General features: G+C 46.4%; 1 protein-coding gene across 3 annotated transcripts in view; it reads right to left on the reverse strand.

Moving 5' to 3' along the window:
* The window catches only part of LOC147122798 (uncharacterized), a 412926-nt gene that overhangs the window by 252910 nt on the left and 133401 nt on the right, over positions 1-26615 (reverse strand). The window contains exon 6 of one of the 3 annotated variants that reach the window (XM_086011022.1): positions 13638-13709. The exons of the other annotated variants lie outside the window; for them this stretch is intronic. Coding sequence (XP_085867148.1) covers positions 13638-13709 — 72 coding nt within the window. The remainder of the gene's footprint in view (positions 1-13637; positions 13710-26615) is intronic. 3 annotated transcript variants of the gene reach the window in all.

The raw sequence follows: 26615 nt of genomic DNA on the forward strand, positions 1-26615 counted from the left end.
ATTGCTCATCCCTGGTTGCCCTTGAAAAGGTGGAGGTGGGCGTTCTGCTTGAACTGCTGGTGAGAGCACTCCCACAATGTTGTTAGATAGGGAGTTCCAGGATTTTGACCCAGCAACAATGAATGAATGAAGATATATGTCCAAGTCAAGATAGTGTGTGACTTGGAGGGGAATGTGGAGGTGATGGTGTTCCCATGCACCTGCTGCTCTTGTCCTTCTAGGTGTTGGAGGTGCTGCTGAAGAAGCCTTGGCGAGTTGTTGTAGTGCATCCTGTAGATAGCGCACATTGTAGCCATGATACACCAGTGGTGGAGGGTGTGTATGTTTAGAATAGTGGATGGGGTGCCGATCAAGCGGACTGCTTTGTCCTGGATGGTGTCAAGCTTCACCCATCCAGGCTAGTGGGGAGAATTCCATCACAATCCTGATTTATGCATTGTAGGTGGTGGAGAGGCTTTGGGGAGTCAGAAGATGAGCCTCTTGCTAAAGAATATCCAGCTTCTAACCTGCTCTAGTTGCCACGGCATTTATGTGGTTGATCCATTTGAGTCTCTGGTCAATGGTGACCCCCATGATGTCTACGGTGGGGGACTCAGTGATAGTAATGGCATTGAATGTCAAGGGCTTAGACTTTCTCTTGTTGGAGATGGCCATTGCCTGGCACTTGTATAGCATGAATGTTACTTGTCACTTATCAGCTCAAGCCTGGATGTTATCCAGTCCTTGCTGCATGTGGGCATGGGCTGCTGCATTATCTGGGTGGGTGTCCTTGCCGCCTGCTCAGTTGACCAAGTTAAAATTGTGGAAGGTCAGCTCCAGGGCGGGTAAGTGAGCTGGGCGATTTTAATTGCCCATCCACCCGATTCCGGCCAGGTGGGTAGGGTTAAAATCATCCCCCAGCACATTCATAGTCTCCAGGTCTTTTTACAAAATAATCTGGCACTCAGGATGGTAATGTTAACATTTGTAGCATTTGTCATGGATTGGTAAAGCACACTAAACCACATGCCCTCATTAACATTAGCAAAACTATCAATAGTGACTGAGACACTCTACTTCCTGGTTGCCTGAAGGCAAGGCAGCACAATATATTACTTAACACATTAGACCTCAGAATGAATGTAAAGAGATTACTATTAGGGTAACTCACTAGAATACACAATTAGGTACAAAGTTACAAATGGGATATTACGCTCTTTGATTCTCAAGATATATCAATGAGAAGTAAAGCAGACATCACTACAATCATCAAGATCACAAAGGTAAGTACAGATGAGGAAGGCCCTTCGGCCACCATCCTTCCAAAGAAACCTGCAGTCCCCTCATTACAACATCTAAATGACTCTTGAATGATTCCAGAGCTTTTGCCTCCACTACCCGACTCAGAAGGCCACTCCAGATCAGACTTTGTGAAGAACAGTGCTCCAGATTTACTTTTTCCATTCCACTTATTATCTTCTATACATTTATAAGGCCCACTTTCATTTACCTCTTTTCAAAGGTGAAGAGTCTGAGCTTTTGAACTCTATCCTGATAAGTCACACCTTCGACAATACGGATCAGACTTGTGATCTTGCTCTGCACCAGTTCCTAGGTTTGAATATTTCCCTTGTGACTTGCTGATCAAAACTTAAGTAGAGAACTAAAGCTGCAGCCTGACCAGAATACCGTACAATTTAAGCACAAAAGCCCCCTACTGTTGCTCTACTCTATGGTTTGCCAACATTGGTAAGTATTCAGTTTCCTTTATTGATGACTATGTTGCAGTGACTGGACATGGTAAGCACTGAGTCTATCACTCCCAGATCTCTCTCCGTCTCTCCCGTAGCTAGTTCAATGTCATTCATTGCCTAAATATGTCTCCTATTCTTTCTTCCAATGTGTATTGTCTTGCTCTCATCTGTTTTGAGTTTATTTTGTCATAATTCTGCCAACTTGCAAGTTTTGACCAGATCCTGTTGTAGGAGTGCTTGAACTCCTAAAGAAAGTACTGAAGCTGAAACTAGCAGTTAACCAAACGTGGTTTAATGCACTAGTAAAAGTTACAAACAAAAACGCAGGAGAAACTCTATACAGGTCTGTACACCAACTGGTTCCACGAGGACAGAGGGGGAACACCTCTCCCCTCTGACGTCATGACGTCATCACGTTTCCCGCCGTTGGGAACGTCACATGACCTGCGTGATGACGTCATCACGCTGGATTGCCATTTTACCGAACCCGCGCTGTTTATACAGAGCAAACACTTAAAGGTAACAAGCCCCTGTTAAAGGCAATTATATACATTACTGCAAGAGTCTCTTGGTGGCTTTGCCACATACGCCCCCCCAGAATTGTCTTTAATAAGGAAAGTCAATCGCAGAGGAGGGACAAGCCTGTTTGAACGACTCCTAAATTCCCGGAGAGGAAAACGCTGAGCAGCTGGTGAGCTGGAGGGGATAGCGGCCTGGTCAGGTGTGGCAGCAGCCGGCGGTCGACCCCTACGCGGTGGCTGAGCGGGCGCGACTGGCTGTTCAAGGTCCAAGTGCGCGGGCTTGAAGCAATCGATGGAGATGTGGTCCGGCCTGCCCCCGAGGTCGACCAAAAAAGTCTTAGCCCCTGTCTGTAAAACCCGGAAAGGACCCGTATACGGAGGCTGGAGCGGGCTGCAATGGGCGTCTTGACAAACGAACATGAATTTGGCCTTCATCAACTCCACTGGAATGTGGGAGGCAGGAAAACCGTGTTGCGATGTCGGAACTGGCCGGAAGCACTGGGCCACTTCCTGGTGGGCTTCCCGCCGAGTGGCTGCGGACCACGGCTGTGTAGAGGACGGCAGGAATTCGCCTGGTACCCGGAGCGGCTGGCCGTAAACCATTTCCGCGGCCGAAGCCTGCAGGTCCTCCTTTGGCGCCGTACACAACCCCAGCATAACCCAAGGCAGTTTATCGACCCATGCCGCGTCCAGGAGGCTGGCCCTGAGTGACGCCTTCAATGAACGATGAAAACGCTCACACAGCCCATTTGCCTGCGGGTGGTAGGTCGTGGTGCGATGGAGTTTGGTGCCTAAGGCTGAGGCCACCACGTTCCAAAGCCCAGATGAGAATTGTGGACCGCGGTCGGACGAAATATCCATCGGAACCCCAAAGCGTGCTACCCATGCCGAGATAAAGGCTCGAGCGACATCCGCAGAGGTGGTAGACGTCAGGGGAACCACCTCTGGCCATCTCATGGTGCGATCTACCATCGTCAGAAGGTGTGTGAAACCCCGCGACGGCGGGAGTGGCCCCACAAGGTCGACGTGGACGTGGTCGAACCGACGTTCCGGTACCTCGAAGGTGGCCAAGGGGGCCCTGACGTGTCGTTGTACTTTGGCTCGTTGACAAACCACACATGTGTTCGCCCAGTCGCGGATGTCCTTGCGCATCCCTCTCCAGACGAATTTGGATGCTAGCAACTTCTGCGATGCCCTCACACCAGGATGTGAAAGTCCATGTATGGCGTCGAAAACTTTCCGACGCCAGGTGGACGGAACAATCGGACGGGGGTCTCCCAAGGAGACGTCACAGAGTAAAGTGGTGCCCGCCGAATGGAACGGCACATCCTTCGGTTGAAGGCTGGCGGAGTCAGAACGAAAGGCTTGAGTGTCCGGGTCGGCAGCTTGGTCGGCTGCCATTCTCGCATAATCGATCCCCAACTGCACGGCTTGGACGGTGGCGTGGGAAAGGCAATCCGCTACCACGTTGTCCTTGCCGGCCACGTGCCGGATGTTGGTGGTAAATTCAGAAATAAATGTAAGCTGTCGCTGCTGTCGAGCCGAACACGGTTCGGCAGTCTTGGCCATCACGAATGTCAGCGGTTTGTGGTCGACAAACGCAGTGAAGTGGCGCCCTTCGAGCAGAAAACGCAAATGGCGAATGGCCAAAAACAACGCCAACAGCTCCCTGTCAAAGGTACTATACTGGCGTTCGTGCTGTCGCAGCTGGCGGCTAAAAAACGCCAGTGGTTGCCATGTGCCGTCGACCCATTGCTCTTGGACGGCCCCTATGGCGTAGTCTGACGCGTCAGTCATGAGAGCGATGGTGGCTCCTGGCAGGGGGTGTGCCAACATTGTCGCATTCGCGAGGGTGGTCTTCGTGTCCCCGAAAGCGCGGTCCATTTCTTGCGTCCAAACTACGGGCTCCTTTCCCGGCTTCCCTCTGAGGGCCTCGTAGAGTGGCCGCATGAGCTGTGCAGCCCTGGGAACAAAACGATGGTAAGAATTTACCATACCCAGGAACTCCCGGAGTGCCTTCACGGACTGCGGCCGCGGGAATGCAGCGATCACCTCCACCTTAGCCCGAAGCGGCATTAACCCCTCTGAAGTGATGCAGTGGCCTAAGAAGTCGATTTGCTGCAGGCCGAACTGGCATTTGTCCGGGTTGACAATGAGGCCGTGCTGCTGAAGGTGATGAAAGATAATGCACAGATGCTTGAGATGGTCCTCCTTTGTGGCGCTGGTGATCAGTATGTCATCCAGATAGACGAACAAAAATTTGAGATCCCGCAGCACCGAATCCATTAGGCGTTGGAATGCCTGCGCCACGTTTTTAAGTCCGAAAGGCATGCGGAGGAACTCAAACAGGCCAAAAGGAGTGATGACCACTGTCTTTTGGACGTCCTGGGGATGCACCGGTACCTGATGGTACCCACGGACGAGGTCGACTTTGGAGAAGATCGAATTCCCCGCCAAATGTGCGGAGAAATCCTGTATGTGCGGTATGGGGTACCGGTCGGGGGTCATGACATCATTGAGGCGCCGGTAGTCGCCGCAGGGCCGCCATCCACCCCCGGGCTTAGGGACGATGTGGAGAGGCGAGGACCAGGGACTATTCGACCGGCGAATAATCCCCAACTTTTCCATGGCGGCGAACTCCACCTTAGTAGCCACGAGCTTGCTGGGCTCTAGCCGCCGTGCCCTGGCATAGACGGGAGAGCTGGTCATCGTTATATGGTGCTCCACCCTATGTTTGGTGGTCGAAGCCGAGAAGGTGGGCTTAGTCAGCTCTGGAAAGTCCCCGAGGAGGCGGGAGAAAGCGTCGGAGAGTGGCCGAGCGCAGGAAACCGAGTGCGGTGCGACCGTGCCGCGCACACAGGGAATACAGTCGAGCGCGGCAGCGTGAACGAGCCGACGATTTTTTTAATCAACCAACAGGCCGTTGGCGCATAAAAAGTCGGCGCCTAGGAGTGCCTGTGAAATTTTGGCGGTGACGAAGTCCCATACAAAGCGTTGGCCACTGAAGCAGACCTGGACCCGCCGTGTCCCGCAAGTACGAATCGCACCCCCATTGGCAGCTTGGAGGGGGGAACCACGCCTGCCGGACCGAAGGTCGAGGACTGACGCGGGAAGGATGCTGCACTGCGCCCTGTGTCGCACAAAAAACGACGGCCCGAGATGGAGTCGGTTAATTAAAGTAGTTTCCCGGAATCGCTGATCGCCATCGTGGCCGTGGGGCACGCCCCGGAGTCGGTGTTCTTGACGCGCAGTTGCTTGTTCGGTGTTTTGGGCACGAAACTGCAAGGCGGATGGCAGCTTCTGGCCTTCACGCCAAACCGAGCGTGGTAATAACAGAAACCGGTTGTTGGAGGCGTCGAGGCAGGGCCCTTTGGGGCGGGGCGTCTCGCGACGGCGCAGAATCGTTGTTGGACCGCGTATATTTTATCCGCCTCTTCGGCAAGCACTATGCAATCCCCGGCGTCCGATCTGGCGAGGGCCGCCTGCACCTGTTCGGACAGTTGACTGAGGAACAGTTCGCGGAACAGGAAACATTGCGGTTCAGACCCCAGGAGTGTGAGCATCAGGCTCATCAACTCCGAAGGTTTGGAGTCTCCTAACCCGGGCAGCGTGAGTAGGTGGCGTGCGCGCTCTGCCTTTGTAAGGCCGAATACCTGCATTAGCCGTGCCTTAATGGCGACATACTTGTCGGTGGTCGGGGGGTTTTCCAGTAGGCTGATGATCCTCGACGCCGTCGAGCTGTCGAGTGCGGAGACCACGTAAAGATAACGGGTCTGATCCTGCACGACGTTGCAGAGCTCGAACTGCGCCTCCGTTTGTACGAACCAGGAGGCCGCCTGTTGTTCCCAAAATTGGGGGAGCTTCAAAGCCACTGCGTTGGCTTCCATCATGGCCCTGCGTTCCGTTTCCGCCGCAAAGAACGTCCGCGAGGATTCGGGGTCACCAATGTAGGAGTGCTTGAACTCCTAACGAAAGTACTGAGGCTGAAATTAGCAGTTAACCAAACATGGTTTAATGCACTAGTAAAAGTTACAAACAAAAACACAGGAGAAACTCTATACAGGTCTGTACACCAACTGGTTCCACGAGGACAGAGAGGGAACGCCTCTCCCCTCTGACATCATGACGTTTCCCGCCATTGGGAACGTCACGTGACCTGCGTGATGACGTCATCGCGCTGGATCACCATTTTACCGAACCCGCGCTGTTTATACAGAGCAAACACTTAAAGGTAACAAGCCCCTGTTAAAGGCAATTATATACATTACTGCAAGCGTCTCTTGGTGGCTTTGCCACACTGTTATAATTCTTTGGCTGCCTCATCAGAGGTGACGGTGCCCCCCTCCAGCTTAGTATCATCTGCACATTTAACAAACTCGCAATGCATTTCTGGATGTTCACGTGGATTAGAAACAGGAAGGGCCCCAGTAGTGATCCATGACACACCCCATTCAGTGCATCTCCTCAGTCCAACATCGCTCCCTTAGAAAGGAGCAGAAATTCTGCAGGTTGGTACACATCACTGGCACTCAGGGTGGTACCTAGTCTGGCCATTTTAAGAAAGTAAAACTAAAGATCATGTTGAGTTTGTGCACCTTCCATTTGTAAAAAAAACTACTGTGTATATTTGAGTTGTACAGAACATATTTGCTGCCCTCTGGTGGTTTAAGTACAACACCGTCCCTTTGACTCGCACGCACCATCAGCACCAGCAGTCTCAGCCAATAAAAGAGCCCATGGCTCCACTGACAAGTTCCACAGCAGCATCTGAAGATGGAGTCTGTTGCTAAATAAGTCTCTGAGATTGCTAATCGGTCCCTCCTATGCAAAACTTAATTTGAAAAACTGGACAATCTGGAGGAGCTTGGAGTGGTCACACACAGCTTCCTACACATAATGGGGACCAGACTCAGCTCGTATCAGCATTTGGCAGTTGCCAAGAGCTTCCCAACCATATAGGGATCCGTGTCCTTGCCTAACGTAGGGCTTCCAGGTAATAGGTGGAATTAATCTATTACTTAACGAGTGCCAAAGAATGTGGATTTGCAAATTTTAATATATTTATGTAGTGGAAACGAGGGAAAATCAAGGGATATCTCACTTCAGGTCTCTTAATCACACTTTTTAATAACCAGATCAAGCATTGTCTGTCTGCCCTCAATCTATGTGGCACTGAAGGGAGAGAAGAAAAAGAAAATAAATGCAATAAAAATGTGATTCTACATATTTTGGCATTTAAGAAGAAATATACTTATTTCATTTATTATTCAAAGCCTCTTATGTTGTTAAGGTAGCAATTAGTGGAATAGCTTTTATATATTATAAATAACTGTGGCACAATGATACATAAAACTGAGGGAATGCAGAATGTTGTACCGAACCAATTTATCTCCCTGAACCTTGTGATGTATTGCTGCGTATTGCCTCATTTCACAATAACACCACAATGTTATCAGGGGTGTTGGAATGGGAGCTGCATTCATGAACCATGTGGTAAGCACAATCTGTGCTGATTAATATACAAATAATTATAAATTACCTCTAAGGAAAACACGAACTAAAGATGGATGTGCTGCCAGATTGTGCAGACATGAACATAAACACTGTCAGCCAAATCCGTACAGTTCATTCTCCCTTAAGTTGGAGATGGCTACACACTTATAAAATCGTAGAAATTTCTGTACGAAAGGAGGCCATTTGGCCCACCAAGCCTGTGCCCATGCTAGTTCCACATCAGAGCTCTAATCCCATTTCCCTGCTCGTCCCTTGTATCCTTTAATATTTTTTTCTTTTTCAAGGCCCCAAAAGCCAGCCAAGATGCAGCTACTGGAAACCACTGCCGCTGACCCCGGTAGACTTTCAGGAAAGGGGTGGGGGCCAAATTACTGGTATATTCCTAGACTGGGGCCGAGGAAACTCCTTGCCCAGGAGTACCCCTCCAGCCATGCCCTCACTGATGCGGGTAGCCTTTCTTAGGGTGGATGGCAGTTCCACCCCAAACAAGGCCTCGCGAAAACTGGCAGGGAAGGTTGGCTGCAATCCCACCAGATTTACGGTAGGAGTGCATCGGAAGGACTGTGGATTTTCAGACCCCATTTGTTAATCTAACTCCTTCTTAAATGTGTTGTGTCGGTACCTTTCTACCTAGACACAATTTAGGACTCAGAACTCAGAGATTCAAACATGAAGTGCTTTATTGGAAGGAAAGGAAGTTCTGGAAAGTTCCGAACAAAGAGAGCTAAACTTAACCAAGAGAACACCCAACCATTTATCTCCTGTGACAGCGCCACCACAGGTGGGAGGAGAACACACAATAGAACACACAATACATAACAAAATGTTGTGATTGACTTCATTTCAATAGTCACTTTATATTCCGTATTTTAATAACCATCTTCCAAGAAAAGAAATCTTCTAACTTCTCCTTTTATGCTGCTAGTACCAATCCTAAATTTATGCTCTCTTGTTACCAATTTACTGAGCAGTGGACCTAATCTTTCACTATTTACCCTCACAAATCCTTTGAACACTTCTATTAGATACCTCCTTAACCCTCTCTACATGCATACAGTCCATCACCTCCATACAACCATTTTTAAAAATTCTACTCTGAACAATATTTTGAAACAGATTTACTTGCAGCCAGCTATCCCCACCCAGAGATTCTGAGATTTGAAGCTTTTACAGATCAGCATTATCCTGTATTTTATCAGAGGCCATTTAATGTGAACCTCCCCACCTCCATAACTGGTTCAGTGGCCAAATACACTATACTGGGTAGTACTGAGCTGTAGAGTTGGTTCATATCCAGTGTGTGTCAGTGGTGGTGGTGTTATGCTCAGAGTCCCTCAGCTAAAGAGCGAGGGAAAGAAATTGACCAAGGTTCCTAATCCTGATCAATATCCAACTGACACCTGCTGGAAGTGTGCTTTTTAGTATTCGCTACTGGGCTAAATGTATCTTTAGCCATTTTTAATAGGCTAATCGATGCATCCAAAGGGACATTGATAGATTAAGTGAGTGGGCAAAATTGTGGCAGATGGCGTTAAATGCGGGAAAGTTTGAGGTCATCCACTTTCGACCTAAAAAAGATAGCTCAAATTATTTCTAAATGGCCAGAAGCTAGTTACTGTGGACGAGCAGAGAGATTTAGGGATCCGAGTACAGAAATCACTAAAAGCTACAAAAAAATAATTAAAAAGGCTAATGGAATGTTGGCCTTTATCTCAAGAGGGCTGGAATACAAAGGGGTGGAAGTGATGTTACAGCTGTACAGAGCTCTAGTTAGATCACATCTGGAGCACTGCTTTCAATTCTGGGCACCGCACCTCAGGAAGGATATTGGAGACAGTGCAGTGCAGATTCACCAGAATTATACAGGGGCTAAAAGGGATAAATTATGAGGACAGGTTGCATAGACTGGACTTGTATTCCCTTGAATATAGAAGATTAAGGGATGATATAATTGAGGTGTTTAAGATGATTAAAGGATTTGATAGGGTAGATAGGAGAGAAACTATTTCCTCTGGTGGGGGAATCCAGAACAAGGGGCATAACCTTAAAAATAGAGCTAGGTCATTCAGGGTGATGTCAGGGAGCACTTTTTCACACAAAGGATAGTGGAAATCTGGAACTCTCTCCCCAAAAAGCTGTTGAGGCTGGGTTAATTGAAAATTTCAAAACTGAGATTGATAGCTTTTTATTGGGTAAGGGTATTAAGAGTTACAGAACCAAGTTCAGGTAGATGGAGTTAAGATACAGATCAGCAATGATCTAATTGAATGGTGGAACAGGCTTGAGGGGCTGAAAGGCCGATTCCTGTTCATATGTTCTTATTTAAGGGGTAGCTAGATAGGTACTTGAGCGAGAAAGGAATAGAAGGATATGCAAATAGGGTAAAGAAAATGAGAACATAAGAAACAGGAGCAGGAATAGGCTACTTGGTCCCTCGAGCCGGCTCTGCCATTCAATAAGATCATGGCTGATCTTGGGCTCAAAGCCACTTCCCCGCCCGCTCCCCATAACCCTTCACTCCCTTATCTTGCAAAAATCTGTCTATCTCCACCTTAAATGTATTTAATGACCCAGCCTCCACGGCTCCCTGGGGCAGAGAATTCCACAGATTTACGACCCTCTGAGAGAAGAAATTCCTCTTCATCTCAGTTCTAAAAGGGCGACCCTTTATTCTGAAACTGTGCCCCCGAGTTCTAGATTTCCCCATGAGGGGAAACAACATCTCTGCATCTACCTTGTTGAACCCCCTCAGTATCTTATATGTTTCAATAAGATCACCTCTCATTCTTCTAAATTCCAATTAATATAGGCTCAACCTTTCTTCATAAGTCAACCCCCTCATCTCTGGAATTAACCTAGTGAACCTTCTCTAACTGCCTCCAATGCAAGTATATCCTTCCTTAAATAAGGAAACCAAAACTGTACGCAGTACTCAAGGATAGATGAAGTCGGGTGGGAGAAGGTTCGTGTGGAGCATAAACACTGGCATAGACCAGTTGGCCGAATAGCCTGTTTCTGTGCTGTAAATTCTATGGGCTAAAAATTTGTAGCCGCCACGAGAGTTGCTGCTGTCACCGCGGCCTCGGGTTAACGGCTGCTGAAAATGGACAAAGCACTATAGAATGGTTACAGCACAGAGGGAGGCCATTTGGCCCATTGATCCCGTGCCGGCTCTTTGCAAGAGCACTTCAGCTAGTCCCACTCCCCTGCCCTTTCCCCGCAGTCCTGCAATTTTTTTCCTTCAGGTACTTATCCAACTCCCTTTTAAAAGCCACGATTGAATCTGCCTCCACCACCCTTTCAGGCAGTGCATTCCAGATCCTAACCACTCGCTGCGTAAAAAAGTTTTTCCTCATGTCGCCTTTGGTTCTTCTGCCAATCACCTTAAATCTATGTCCTCTGGTTCTCGACCCTTCTGCCAATGGGAACAGTTTCTCTCTATCTACTCTGTCTAGACCTCATGATTTTGAAAACCTCTAGCAAATCTCCTCTCAACCTTCTCTGCTCTAAGGAGAACAACCCCAGCTTCTCCAATCTATCCACGTAACTGAAGTCCCTCATCCCTGGAATCATTCTCGTAAATCTTTTCTGCAATCTTTCTAAGGCCTTCGAATCCTTCCTAAAGTGCGGTGCCCAGAATTGGGCACAATACTCCAGTTGAGGCCGAACCAGTGTTTTATAACTTACTTGTTTTTGTACTCCATGCCTCTATTTATGAAGCCCAGGATCCCGTATGCTTTTTTAACCACTTTCTCAACCTGCCCTGCCACCTTCAACGATTTGTGCACATACACCCCCAGGTCTCTCCCTTTTAGGATTGTACCCTTTAGTTTATATTGCCTCTCCTCATTCTTCCTACCAAAATGTATCACTTCGCACTTTTCTGCATTAAATTTCATCTGCCATGTGTCCGCCCATTTCACCAGCCTGTTTATGTCCTCTTGAAGTCTATCACTATCCTCCTCACTGTTCACTATACTTCCAAGTTTTGTGTCATCTGCAAATTTTGAAATAGTGCCCTGTACACCCAAGTCCAAGTCATTAATGGCCCAGAAATTCGGGTCTCCACGGGTAAGTACGCACGGGGTACTCACCCGTAGGCCCAATGGAAGTGCCGGTTTCGTGCATGCACGGGAAACCGAAACTTCCGTTCCCTTAAAGAAGGGGTTCAGAGGTCGAACGTGTGCGCCGGAGAGGCAGCGCGTGCGCATCGAACTTACGTTTTTATTGCAGGGTTCTCCGGGAGGGTAAGTCTCCAGCAGTTACAGTTTTAAAAAGCAGGCGCAAGGTAAGTGGTGAATTAATTAAAATTAAAACATTTTTTCCACAGGTTTATTATTTTTAAATACTTTAAAGAAAGGTAAGTTTATTTTTAGCCTCGTTAAAAAATGTAATTAATTTATTCAAAAATTTAAATTATTGTTTAAAATAGTTATTTCATGTAATTTATAGTTATTTTAAAAATGTAGGCCTAGAAATTCAGTATAGCCACGTTTGGGGCGCTACAGTCGGGCGGCCGCTAAAGTTTGCGCCCGGCGCAAGTTCGCGCCACCTTCGCCGATATTCAGTCGCATCGCCCCAAGAGGTTGCTGCTGCGCTAAAACAGGCGATGCACGACTATCATTAGGCGCTAAGCCGGCGGCCCGGGGCGATACCCCCGAGGGCGGGCGCAGCGCAGGTGCGGCGAGTTGCTGATTGACGGCAGACACTCTGGCGCCGGTGAGCTCTTAAAGGGGGAGGGTGGATTTGTTTGCCTGCCACGCCCTGCACACTGCAGCCCTGAAGCAAGACCTGACCACTGCTGCTTCATCTGTACAACGCCCAGGACTATGGAGAAGGCCAACGTTTGCACCCATTGCAGCCCCCATTATATGTTTCCAATCAATGCTATGGTTCTGAAGTTAAAGACAAGTGCAAAGCTGTGGCCTGAAGCCACAAGTACCTGTGCGAGTGTTGAGCCAAACCAGAAAGCTCTCTACCTTTGTCTCTCTGCAAAGATCCGTCTCTCACAAAGAAGGAGTGTTGCAAAAAGGCTGCCTTTTCTACTGCAGGAGGAGTGCCCTTTAATTTGCGTCCCCCGCATCGACTGAGAACCGTTCCCCTCTACCAGTCGCTAGGGGCGCCAGGCACACAATAGGGCGGCGCCACTGAATTTCCGGTTTGGGGCGAACAAAGGGCGTTGCACGATGAAATGACGTCAGGATCTGCGCGCGCAGCTGAGTGCGCGCAAAGGCTTTGCGCCGCCGCTAAATCTTTACTGAAGTTGGGGAGAGGCGCAGATCGCACTGCGCCCGGCCGCTAGCCGCCTAGCGCCCAACATCTCCTCCTCCTAAGGCGCTAGCGGCTGGCGCAAACAACTGAATTTCTAGGTCGTAATGTTTTTAAAAAAAATTATTTGAATGTTTAGTGATGTTTTGGGGCTTATAGTATTTATAGGTTTGACAGCTCTTCCTGTCCAACTTATGAATGAAGCATTCCCTGCTGCCATTGGCTCTCCATGGCCCACGTGATCTCAGGGGACGCATCGCACTAACTGCCAGCAGTTGGAGGAGGCCAGGATTGGAATCCCACGCGGGCCCACAGCTCAACAGCCGGTGCACAAGGTAAGTGCAGGTCGGAGGCTTACACCCGCGGGAAGCCTCCGACCCAAATTTCTGGGCCAATATATCTCAAGAAAAGCAGTGGTCCTAGTACCGACCCCTGGGGAACACCACTGTATACCTTCCTCTAGTCCGAAAAACAACTGTTCATCACTACTTCTGTTTCCTGTCATTTATACAATTTCATAACCATGCTGCCACTATCCCTTTTATTCCATGCTAAAAATGCGCGCAGGGGCCTAAAGATTTTTAGCCCAGCACTAACTTACCATGTAACGCCCTCCTGGTGGCGTTAGTGCAGGCATGGGAGTTGAAGTTTCCGTCCAGGAGTGGCGATCCAGCTGGAAGCAAGGCAATAGAGTTCGCTAAGCATTGTAGGAAGTTAAAAGGGCAATGTATTAAAAGGGCAATGTCTTCTGAACTAATACAAATAAAAATTAAGTGAAAAAATGCAGTTTTCAGCCCTTACTGCCTTTTAGAAAAGAAATTAACATTAAAAAGTCTCAAATGTGAGTCTTCAGTATTAAAGCTGAATTCCCTTCCGAACCTCAAAAAATGGGAAAAGTGCTTCAGCACTAACATAAATAGCTCAGCAAGCCAGGGAAGGGGCACCCAGGGTCTCTCACACAGCACTCCAGCTTTGTGCAGGGGGTCAACACTGCAAGAGAGGTCCTGTACCCACAGGGGCCAGGAGGCCCTCCAGAGAGAATGATGTGGGACCAGATCACCGAGGCCATCACTGCCAGCAGTGTCATCCCCGCGACATGGCTCAAGTGCCCAAAGAAGCTTCATGAACTCAGGCCACTGGCCAAAGTCAGTGAATGCATCTTCAAAAGCTGTATCCTACCAACTGCACCCCCAATCACTCACCTAACAACAATCTGCACCAATCCCAAGGCACACCTCCCATTCCTAGTCTCACTTCACCCCCTTGGAGGAGATACTGCAGGCCATTCTTGGCAGGGGCATGGCTGAGCCCTTGGCCAGCAGTGGGGCTGAAAGGATACAAGATGTTGGTATTTTCATACGTTATCCTCCTTCTGGCATGCACCTCTTGCTTTCCTGCCCTCCCCTCATCACAACTCCACCCTTGTGCCTTCCTCATTTCACACACCCAAGAACTGTAGCCTGCCCACCCAGTGATTGGCCAAGAATAGGAAGAGGAGAGTGAAGAAGAAGAAACATCATCACTCGATTTGACACTCCCAGCCACCAGCTCCTCAAGATCGATCAGCAAGGCTATTTGCAGTGTTCCCCACTGAAATTCAGCAGCCTTCCACCAGCCATGCTGCAACCACTGGGGTAGAACTGCGTGACATCAGTAGAATAGGCAAAGGCACACGCAAGAATGCATAAGGGTGATGAATTGATTTCTTGATGTCATATTGGATGGATAGATGTATAAAGTTGGATTGGAAAGTTTGCTTTGTGGTGGCTTTTATTTCAGCAGCATGCCAAAGAGGATGCTGTGATGGTCAGTAACAGAGGGAAGGTAAGGTGTGGGGCAAATGTTAAAATGAGAATTGGGGCTGTGGTCACTGGTACAGCGGGCAGATGATTCTATCCCAGATATCCCGACCAGAAAGGGGCTGTCTGGGTTGCTTCCTCCTCTTCGGCTTCCTCCTCTTCGGCTTATTCCTCTTCGGCTTATTCCTCTCCTGTGTCTTCCTCTTCCCTCTGCAAGCAGATGCTGTAAATCTGAAATGACAGCATAAAATGCTGGAAATACTCAGCAGGTCAGGCAGCATCTTGACCTGAGGCGTGAACTCTGTTTTTCTCTCTCCACGGATGTTCTGACCTGCTGAGTATTTGCAGCATTTTCTGTCTTCTCAGAGGCCTTCCTTTACCATCCGAGACCTTGCAAGCACCCAGCAGCACTCCCTACACACTTAAAAAACTTTTAACCTGTATTGCAGCAAGCCACTGCTTCAATAAAATAAAAAGAAACCCAGCCCAAAAGCTTAAATGCAAATTTACCTGAAAGATGTGTGTGTCCCTTTAAGGGGTGCTGACAGCGCCTCTGTCAGTCTGCTGCATGCTAGGTTTACATGGCGAGCTTAGGACCCAGCGTTGAGCTCAGCGCAAAGGTCCAAGTGCGCCATGGTGACGTTAAGTCGGTGTTGCATGCTGACTGATGTCACCTCTCCCTCATTTTAATTTGCAGGGTGATGGATTTTAGCAGTGCTGCTGGGCCTGGGGAAATGGAGGACGCCACAGAACCTGTCACCAGTTGACGAAACTGCTCTCTTTGCTATTTTTTGCCGGTAACGGGTGGCGTAAAGCCCTCAAATATTTAGCCCTATGTAATTCCAATTCCATGTAATTTCAATTGTATTTTATTAAATACCTGTCACTGTAAAATAATTCCTCACATTTATTAATTTTCTGAATGCCATAGGGGGTTGAAATTTATCATGTTTTATCTGACAAAAAGGAATTTAGCCACGTTACACTGAATAATTAGTGATACAGCAAACTGGGGCGAGAGTTACCATCAGATCTGTTTTTCACCAGCAAAGCTGCAATTTTGAAATTGCTGCCATTTGACAGTTTGACTGGTGACACAGTGAGCATTTTTTTAAATTATAATTTGAAAAATCTGGATATGCGGTGCTGTGCCTCTATGTGGTCAAACACAGATTCCTTTACATAATGGATATCAAATTTGGTTTGTATCATTATTAAGCAGTAGTCAGGAGCTTCCCAACTGGCAAGGAGGGAAAATCAAGGGGCCTATCGCTTCAGTGCACTTGCACACGCCTCTTTATGGTCAAGATGGTCATCCAGCAACGTGTGACAATTTCAAGAATCCAGCTCATCCGGTGAAAAACTGATCGCGTGACAACCCTAATTGAGACACTATGGGCTGGAAATTTGTTTTCAGGCTTGAAGTAGGTGGTATGCTGGGAGCGCACGTCAGAAGCTAGAGGTTATCCTAAATGCAGCTGGCCTGCTGTTGGATGTGTTTAGGGCTGCCCAATTTTGGGAAGGGGGACTCAAACAGGTGTTAGGCCCCCTATTTGCATATGCAAAGGAACAAACCCCTGTTACAGGCATGGGCCCTGGATCTTTACCAAAATAGCAGGTGGCGCACTTCCGCGGGAATGTGTGCACACACGTCATCCACCATATTGGATGCTTAGGTGTCAGTTTTTTGCCTGTAACTCAGGTGTTAACACATTTCTAGACCTGTGTTCCTGACTTTCTTCAAGAGGTGGTAGAGCCTGAACTTAGACCCACATTTCCCAATGCAGAATTCACTGTATCAGAGCTGGGCTGTTAGGAAAGGAGCAGAGTGCAGCTAACGCATTTCCCTATAGGTAAACATAGAAGATAGGAGCAGGAGTAGGCCATTCGGCCCCTCGAGCCTGCTCTGCCATTCAATGAGATCATGGCTGATCATCCAAATTCAGTACCCTGTCCCTGCCTTCTCCCCATATCCCTTGATCCCTTTAGCCTTAAGAAATATATCCAACTCCTTCTTGAATATATTTAATGAACTGGCCTCCACCGCCCTCTGTGGCAGAGAATTCCACAGGTTCACCACTCTTTGGTTGAAGAAATTCCTCCTCATTTCAGTCCTAAATGGCTTACCCCTTATCTTTAGACTATGACCCCTGGTTCTGGACTCCCCGGCCATCGGAAACATCCTTCCTGCATCTAGTCTGTCCAGGCCTGACAGAATTTTATAGGTTTCGATGAGATCCCCTCTCAATCTTCTAAACTCCAGTGAGTATAAGCCCAATCGACACAATCTCTCCTCGTACATCATTCCTGCCATCCCAGGTATCAGCCTGGTGAATCTTCGCTGCACCCCTTCCATGGCAAGAACGTCCTTCCTCAGATAAGGCGACCAAAACTGCACACAATACTCAAGGTGCGGTCTCACCAAGGCCCTGTACAACTGCAGCAAGACATCCTTGTTCCTGTATTCGAACCCTCTTGCTACGAAGGCCAACATACCATTTGCCTTCTTAACCGCCTGCTGCACCTGCATGCTTACCTTCAGCAACTGGTGCACAAGGGCACCCAGGTCTTTTTGCACTTCCCCTTCTCCCAATCTATTGCCATTCAAATAATAGTCTGCCTTCCTGTTTTTGCCACCAACGTGGATAACCTCACATTTATCCACATTATAGTGCATTTGCCATGTTTCTGCCCAATCACCCAACCTGTCCAAATCGTACTGGAGTTTCACGACATCCTCCTCACAGCATACCTTCCCACCCAGCTTTGTGTCGTCTGCAAATTTGGAGATATTACATCCAATTCCCTCGTCCAGATCATTAATATATATTGTGAACAGCTGGGGTCCAAGGACCGATCCTTGCGGTACCCCACCAGTCACTGCCTGCCACTTGGAAAACGATCCGTTTATTCCAACTCTTTGCTTTCTATCCGCCAACCAGTTCTCTATCCAAGTCAATACCTTGCCCCCAATCCCATGTGCTTTAATTTTGCACGCTAATCTCTTATGCGGGACCTTATCGAAAGCCTTCTGAAAGTCCAAATACACCACATCCACTGGTTCTCCCTTATCTATTTTACCAGTTACATCCTCAAAAAATTCCAGTAGATTAGTCAAGCACGATTTACCTTTTGTAAATCCATGTTGACTTTGTCCGATCCTGTCACTGCTTTCCAAGTGCTCTGCAATTACATCTTTTAGAATGGTCTCTAGTATTTTCCCCACTACCGATGTCAGGCTTATAATTCCCCGCTTTTTCTCTACCACCTTTTTTGAACTGGAAGGTGGTTAAGAACTGACGGATGTCTAGGGTTTGACTTACTGAGCTGAAGGAGCTAAACGGTAGTGTAGTTACATAGAATTATTACAGCATAGAAACAGGCCATTCGGCCTAACAGCTATGTGCCAGTGTTTATCTCCCACACGAGCCTCCTCCCACTTTACTTTATCTAACATCAGCATATCCTTCTATTCCTTTCTCCCTCATGTACTTATCCAGCTTCCCCTTAAATGCATCTATGCTATTTGCCTCAACTACTCCTTGTGGTAGCAGGTTCCACATTCTCACCACTCTCTGAGGAAAGAAGTTTCTCCTGAACTCCTTATTGGATTTATTCGTGACAATCTTATATTTATTCTCTACGTCTACCCTATCGAACCCCTTCATAATTTTAAAAAGCTCGATCAGGTCACCTCTCAGTCTTCTCTTTTCCGGTTATGTCACTGGATCAATAATCCCGAGAACATGAGTTCAAATCATACCATGGTAGCTTGAGAATTTGAATTCAGTTTGTTTTTAAAAAAAAACTGGAAATAAAAAAGGCTGGTATCAGTAAAGGTGAACATGAAACCCAAATTGTTCACTAATGTCCTTTAGGGAAGGAAACTCGCTGTCCTTACCAGGTCTAGATTACATGTGACTCCAGTCCTACACCAAGGTAGTTGACTGTTAACTGCCCTCTGAAGTGACCTTGCAAGCAAGGTCCACCACCACCTTCTCAGGGCAACTAGGGATGGGCAATAAATGCCAGCGATGCCCACATCCCAAGAACAATTTAAAAAAATGCATGTCAGTAACATAAGCTACTTTTAAAAGAAAGACTTGCATTTATATCGCACCTTTCACGACCTCAGGACGCCTCAAAGCGCTTTAAAACCAAAAAAGTGCTTTTGAAGTGTAGTTGATGTTGTAATGGCAGCCAATTTGCACACAAATAGCAATGAGATAATTGACCAAAAAATCTGATGTTGGTTGAGGCATAAATAAAGGCCAAGACACCCCTGCTCTTCTTTGAATAGTGCTGTGGAATCTTTTATATTCACCTGAGAGGGCAGACAGGACCTCGATTTAACGTCTCATCCGAAAAACGGCACTTCCAACGGTGTAGCATTACCTCAGTAGTGCACTGAAATGTCAGTATAGATTATATGGTCAAGCCTCTGGAGTGGAACTTGAACCCACAGCCTTCTGACTCAGAGGCAAGAGTGCTACCAACGGAGCTCAGTTTTTATATTGTGTGAGACCCATGTGAATGCTGCTAGCTCTCAACATGGTGGTTTCACACACCTGGTAGCAACCTCAAAGTAAACTTTCTGAATTTGTTTGCACTGGCCACTGGGAAAACCCAATAAAAGAACCGGTCTTCCTGACAGCGAGCCTTAGCGAATCCACATGTTTGCTTTGGGGGTGGCTGCTGGCTGTACAGCACCCAAGCATCAGGAGCCTGGCGGAGCACATAACCCATAATAAAAGCAGCTACACAGTAATTAACCTGAGTTGATGCATCAATCAGATCATTTCAATGGTGTATGCTGATTGAAGTCTCTTGCACTACAAGGCACAATAGGACTTTTACATTGTTAGCGTGCAGTGCAGTCAGCAGAAGGAGCACAGTACTCTCGCTACTTGTGGCACCTTATAGTACAAAGCAGGGGAACTTTATGACCCTGGCCCACCCGGGAACCTACATTTTTGAAAGTTTTGAGAGTAGAGGTCAGAGGTATGGAAAACAGGCGCTTCTTTTTATTTGCCCTCCAACCGAGACTGGGAGCATCCAGACACACTAAGGAGAGAGCACGGGTCTCCACTTGAGAAGTGCTCTCCCAGAGCCTGAGTACCAGTATAAAATGCCGAACACATCTTCCAAACTAGTCACACGACAGTATCAGCAATAAACACTGCTTTTTAAACAACCTTAATTTATTGCTATTTAGAAAATTCTTTGCCTTCAGGCAAAAAAAAACTTACTGTTAAAACTTCATTAAAACTCTCTAGAAAGATATCAGCTGGCATGCATGTCCTTCCATTTATTTGCGAAGAGCCTTGGGGAACTTCTCCAGGTTAAAGGTGCTCTATAAATGCAAGTTGTTATTGCTAATTCTTCGGAACCATTCGCTTTTCTCTCAAAGCCTGGTTGGTGGTAAAATGAAGGCAAGCTTATGAAAATTTTAATGAATACGGAATCCACTATTTAATGTCAGAAGGCCACGGTAAAGTGCCATGCCTTCTAATAATTTAAAGGGGGTTTAGAACCGCAGGTTCTGATGCTGCTGTGTTTTTCCATTATAGCACAATTATAGAGCAATTTAATTTTGTTTGACTAATCATAAAAGACATTTTGATAAAAGCTACCAATCCTTTTATTATTTGAAAGCATTTTTTCACACTTCAATCTATTATGCTCACATTAATGGGTAGGACAGAGAAAGAAAAGGAAACAGGAAGTAACATATGGTGTTCTCAGCTCTGTAGGGTGGGTGGGACACCATAACACATACAAATCATCCTGCTGCACCTTCTGAAGTCTAACCCACCAATAATAAATTTAATAAAAGATAAGGTTACAAATGGCTCAATAATGTCGTGGGGGTCTTTTTCATCCCTCCAAACTTCTGACCTTAGACTGATCACAATGTTTGCTGTTTAAAGTGTATCTGGTTTGCCATCTTCCTCGCCTCAGCTTTCTGAATGGCAGCTGGAGTGGACGGTAATCATTTCTAGAATTACTTGCATGGAGTCTCAGCGTCAGGTTCAGTGAGGCACACAGAACTGCAAATGGCTCACACTTCGGAACTGTTTGCTTTCTCAACTTTCAAACCATATGCTATCTACTGCATCCAGAAACAATTGTGTCTTATATTAATGATTTTAAAAATTAATAGGAAGCCAAATGTCTCATTTAAAATTGCCTAATTTGCATTAGGTTGTGCAGTTAGGAAAATAGGAACAGGAGTAAGCCATTCAGCCCCTCAAGCCTGTTCCGCCATTTAATGAGATCTGTATCTTAACTCCATCTACCCGCCTTGGTTCCCTAACTCTTAATACCCTTGCCTATATAAAATCGATCAATCTCAGTTTTAAAATGGGGAAAAGACAAGTCCAGTCACCCACAGATCAACTACTGGATGGTGACTGAGTAGAATTGACAGAGCTTGGAAAAATGTGTGGCATGGGGAGAAAGAGGAAAATTAATTAAACAAAAAAAAACTGCAGAAAACTAATAAAAACAGCCCACACCGCCGATGAGATACGGTAAGGGTTATGAAGTAAATTTATCACCTTTTAGCATCTTCTTGCAACAATTTTACTGTTAACGTAGTATCCATAAACACTGCGAACATCAGAAGAGAGTTCCAAATTTCCATTACCCTTCGTGTAAAGAAGTGCTTCTTGTCATCACCCCTGAGTGGCCTGGCTCCAATTTTAATGCTATGCCCCCTTGTTCTGGACTCCCCTACCAGAGGAAATAGTTTCTCTCTAGCAATCCTATCAAATCCTTTAATCATCTTAAACACCTCAATTAGATCGCCCCTTAATTTGTTATACTCAAGGGTCTACAAGTCTAGTCTATGCAACCAATCCTCATAATTTAACTCTTTTAGCCCCGGTATCATTCTGGTGAATCTGCACTGCACCCCCTCCAAGGCCAATATGTCTTTCCTGAGGTGAGGTACCCAGAACTGAACACAGTACTCAAGATGGGGTCTAACCAGAGCTTTATATAACTGTAACATAAGTTCTACCCCTTTGTATTCCCTTACCTTGAGATAAAGGCCACATTTCATTAGCCTTTTTAATTATTTTTTGTAGCTGTCCACTAGCATTTCGTGATTTCTGTACTTGGAGCCCTAAATCTCTCTGCTCCCCCACAGTTCCTAGCTTCTCACCATTTATATTGGCCCAGAAATTAGTGTCCCAACGCGCGAGTAAGCACCGTGTACTCACGCGTGGGACCGATGGAATTGCCGGTTTTCTGCATGCACAGCGCATGCGTGGGAAACCGGCATTTCCGATCCTCTGAACCAAGGGGTTCAGAGGTCGAACACGTGCACGCAGGAGTCTGCGCGTGCACGTTGAACTTCCTTTTTTTTTCCAGGTTTGCCCGTGCGTGAAGGCCTCCACTTTTTACACTTTAAAAAAGCAGACGTAAGGACTTAATTTTAAAAGATAAGTGGTCTATTAATTAAAATTAGAATTTTTTTTCCACAGGTTTATTATTTTTAAAGACTTTACAGTAAGGTAAGTGTATTTTTAGCCCCGATTTTTTATAAAATTATTTTTTTCAAAAATTAAAATTATTGTTTAAAATAGTTATTTAAAGTTATTTATAGTTCATTTAAATAGCATGATGTTTTTTTAAATTTTATTTCAAGTTTAAGTACTGTTTTGGGCGCCCGGAGTTTTCATGAGTTTGACAGTTCTTACTGTCAAACTCATGAATGAACTTTTGCATCCTCCGATTGGTTGCCCAGTGCTCACGTGATCCCAGCCGACGCATCGCACTAAGTACGCCGCTGGGTCACGCAAGCACAGCGCGCCAGGAGCTGAACCGGGCCACAGACAGGAAATCCACGCAGGCCCAGGCTTCAACTGCCGGCGCGCTAGGTAAGTGTAGGTCGGGGGTTTGCACCCGCGGGAAGCCCCCGACATGAATTTCTGAGCCATTATATTAGTTTTAATGTAAGCTTCAAACTTCAGCCTAGCATGGTAAAATACTCCCCCAGCAAGCACTGTTCTCCACCTGACAGATTGCTTACCAAGCGTTAACACTTAGTAATGGCACATATACTGCATCAGTTTGGGGAGTTACACTTTGGTTCGGAGATCTTTATGGTATATCAGTTATTTTAAACTCCACAGAAAATTCTGGTTACTGCCAGTAAACTCCAGTTCTGACCTGCTGATTTACCAAATTGATATCAATTGACAAGTCAGAGCAAGGCCCGAGTGCAATTTCTGACAATTAGGCCACATAGATAATAGTTTTAGGTCAGACACAATACACAAACATTCATATCCATGTTATATAGAGAATGGGTCAGCTTGACTCATGTCGTTTTAAAATGTTCATGGCCTGATCATTGTTTGTATCTTTGTAACATGAGACGTGCTGACTGCAAAGCACTGATATTATTTCCACACTTAAGTACTGCAATTCCTGACTGGTGAAGTGCTCCCCTCAATGACCGAGGGGAAATAGACACCATGCAGTCCAAATCATTTTTCTGACGTTTATATAAAAATAACGCTTTAAAATGTCTGGCCCCAAAACAATAGCGACTCGTTGGGGTAGATTTTGAGTTTGTGCGATAGTGCAAAACGCTGACTTCACCACACCGAAGGTAGATGTCACATTACTGATGAGGAAACCCTGAAGCTTGGCTTGACAGTGGCTGGAAGGCCCTATTTAGAGCCTAGGCCCGTGAACATGTGCTTATGCAGCCAGGGCTCATTACCTGTCTTGACTGGGTTGTGCAGCATCAAGTAGTTGCTGCTGAAGGTCTACAACTCCAACTGGTGGAACTGCTGTTCAGTGGATTATGGCATGTGTGCTATGGTCAGCAGGATAGCACCAATGAACGCACACATTTTATGCTGACTGGTGGTGCTCACCGTATTGTTTAGGAGGACTCCTTGTACCTGTTGGCTGATAAGTGAAGGCTCAAATCAGTGCTTGTCTGATGACCAATTAGTGACTATTCAGCAAGCCTGGCTAATTGATGGGACTTGGAGTGGTAGACCTGTTCCTGGAAGCTGGGATCCTTCCCATTTGGCTCTAGATAATGCTAACAACCTGACCCTAGAGGAACAAGCAATGGGAAGCTTCCCATGCTCTGAGCTGGAAAGTTGCATTGCATTAGCTAGTTGAATTCCATAATTACCTCTGCGCAGAGTTGAAAGTCCATGGGCTAGAAATTCATGTACTTACTATCACTCCGTAGCACCAAGAAATGGCAATAAAATAACGGCCGCCGCTCTTTCGCCAGTTGGTGGCTGGTCCCACAGCGGCCACCATATTCGTGTCCCCCTTTGCGCTGCTGGTAAATGGTAGTGCCCTGAACATCACCAATGCGAACTTCAACCCTTGCACTAAATTCAGCGCTGGGTTAACCTGATATGCAAGCAGGCTGACAATGGCGATGTGTGTACCTCTTAAAGGGACACACACATTGTTAGGTAAGTTTGAATGTAGGGTTTTGGACTGGTTTTCTTGGATTTTATTGAAGTATTTAGAAAAATCAAAACTAGCTTACATTTCTACCAATCCACCCAACATTAACATATTTCACTCACAGAGGCAGTAAGGTATTACTGCGCCATTTAGATGCCCAGTGGAGAATCAGTTTAATGGGAAGGGACTAGATAATTCCATTAAAACTTCAACAAAATTGATCCAAAACTGGAACTTTCCAGCCATACTTCCTCTAATACAGGCATGTAACATTTTATCCCCATCGTCCATGAACTAACAACCAAAAGTGTTGCACTTGACCTCTGACTGAAATGAAATGCTGTACTGCAGTGCACACAGAACACTTTTGATCAGTCAAGTGCAAGAGTGCCCAAGTTAGAAAATGGTCACCATATTATTATTAGCAATTTTGCAGAATTCCACACAAAATCTGCAGCATATCCTCAAATAGCTGAGAAGCTTCAGGGTTAAAAAAAAATTATACAGCATGGGAATACGGCCCATTGTATCTATGTACAACTAAGTAAAAACTGTCTGTGCTAGTGCTGGTGCTGGTCATTAACATGTCATTTAGTCATGATGACTAGCTTGACCACCCGCACCCACAGCTCTTGGCTCTGAGGAATGTTAAAACAGGCAGTTTTATTTATTGAGGTTTAACGGATTAGCTTCTAATAAGCTAGTTTCATTATAAGTCCTGGAAATAATATAAAACGCAATTGCATTAAATCAGAAAAGACAATGTAAAAGCTGGCGAAGATTCAGAATTTGTTACATTCACTGCTTTGGTATCTCGTGTATTTTGCCCATTTAAACCAAGGAATGTATTCACAAATAAAACTGTCTACTAGACCCCGATTTATTTACAAAACATAGGGAAGTTGTTTCTAATCTGTTCACTTCATTAGATCCTTTTAAGGTAGTCCAGCTTCGTGCTTTTATTAAAAAAACCACGATGAGCCACCTGCATGTGCGAGACAAAAATGTGCCCCCACTGGTACTGCAGGAGGCGGTGTTACCTGGGCAGGCAGGGAAGCAGCATTGTTCAGGGAGATGTTCCATTGGCTCCACACCACCCAAAGCCGCTTCCAGGACTAGTCACCCAAACGTGAGCAGATGGGTTATAATGGATCCAAATGCTGAGATGATGTCATATGGTGCATTTCCTGTCATTTGCATCCTAGCAACAGTGGGGACAAGGGTGCCTGTGCACTGCTAATGGCTGGGGGGAGGGTGTTGGGAAGAAATTATCATTTAAATGAGCAGTTTACTCAAAATATGTAGTCCAAAAACTTTTACATTTTCCTTTTTTTAATCCTTGTTCTATGCTGTGGCAAGGACTACAGCAATGACCCTCTGACCCACCTGCCACAGCCACCCCAATGCAGCCATAATGACCTCAATATGGCCTCTGCAGTGTTGGATATGGTTGACCACATCATTCTCTTCCAATGATCCTCCTCCATTGTCCAACACCATCCCCCTCCCTGGCCACCGCCTCGGCAGAACTGGACTGTTCGTAACCTAGTGTCTTGTTCGATCCTGACCTGTGTTTATAACTCCATATCCTCTCCATTATAAAAACTGCCTACTTCCACTTTGGTAACAATGAATGCCTCTGCCCTACCCCAGCCTATCTACCGCTGAAACCCTTATACAGGACTTTGTCATCTCCAGACTTGATTACACCAGTGCTCTCCTGGCTGGTCTTTGATCCTCCACATTCCATAAACTTCAGCTACTCTGCTGCCCACATTCTATCCTACACCAAGGCCCACTTGCCCATTACTATTGGCTTCATTGGTCTCCTGCTCCCCAGCCCTCACCTTGATGATTTCTTGAGCTTCACCCTACTTGCATTCCAACTCATTCTGAACTCCACCACCTGCATTCCATCCCATACAAAGCCCCACCCACCTTTAGTCCTGTTCTCACTGGCATCCATTGGCTCCCAGTTCCTCAGTACAGTGACTTCAAAATCCATGTCATCTAACAATCCCTCCACAGCCTCACTCCACCTTATCTCTGCAACCTTCTCCACCCCTACATCCATGCTTACATCCTCTGCTCTGTCGACTCTAGCCTACTGTGCATTCCCCCTCTTTCTGCTCCACCATCAACCCAACAGCTGTCACCTATTCTGCGCCACACTCTGGAACTCTTTCCCTAGCGCTTGCTACAACTCTCCTCACCTTCCAAAGCCACATTAAAACCCCATTCTTGGACTGGTGCTTTTGGCTACCTCCCCTGGTATAAAGGGCACCCATGCTGATGGAATAGATGGCAGGTGAAGTAGAGATGACAGA

The sequence above is a fragment of the Somniosus microcephalus genome, chromosome 2, assembly GCF_052327205.1.
Source record: "Somniosus microcephalus isolate GS21.2 chromosome 2, FLI_Smic_1.0, whole genome shotgun sequence".
Taxonomy (NCBI): domain Eukaryota; kingdom Metazoa; phylum Chordata; class Chondrichthyes; order Squaliformes; family Somniosidae; genus Somniosus; species Somniosus microcephalus.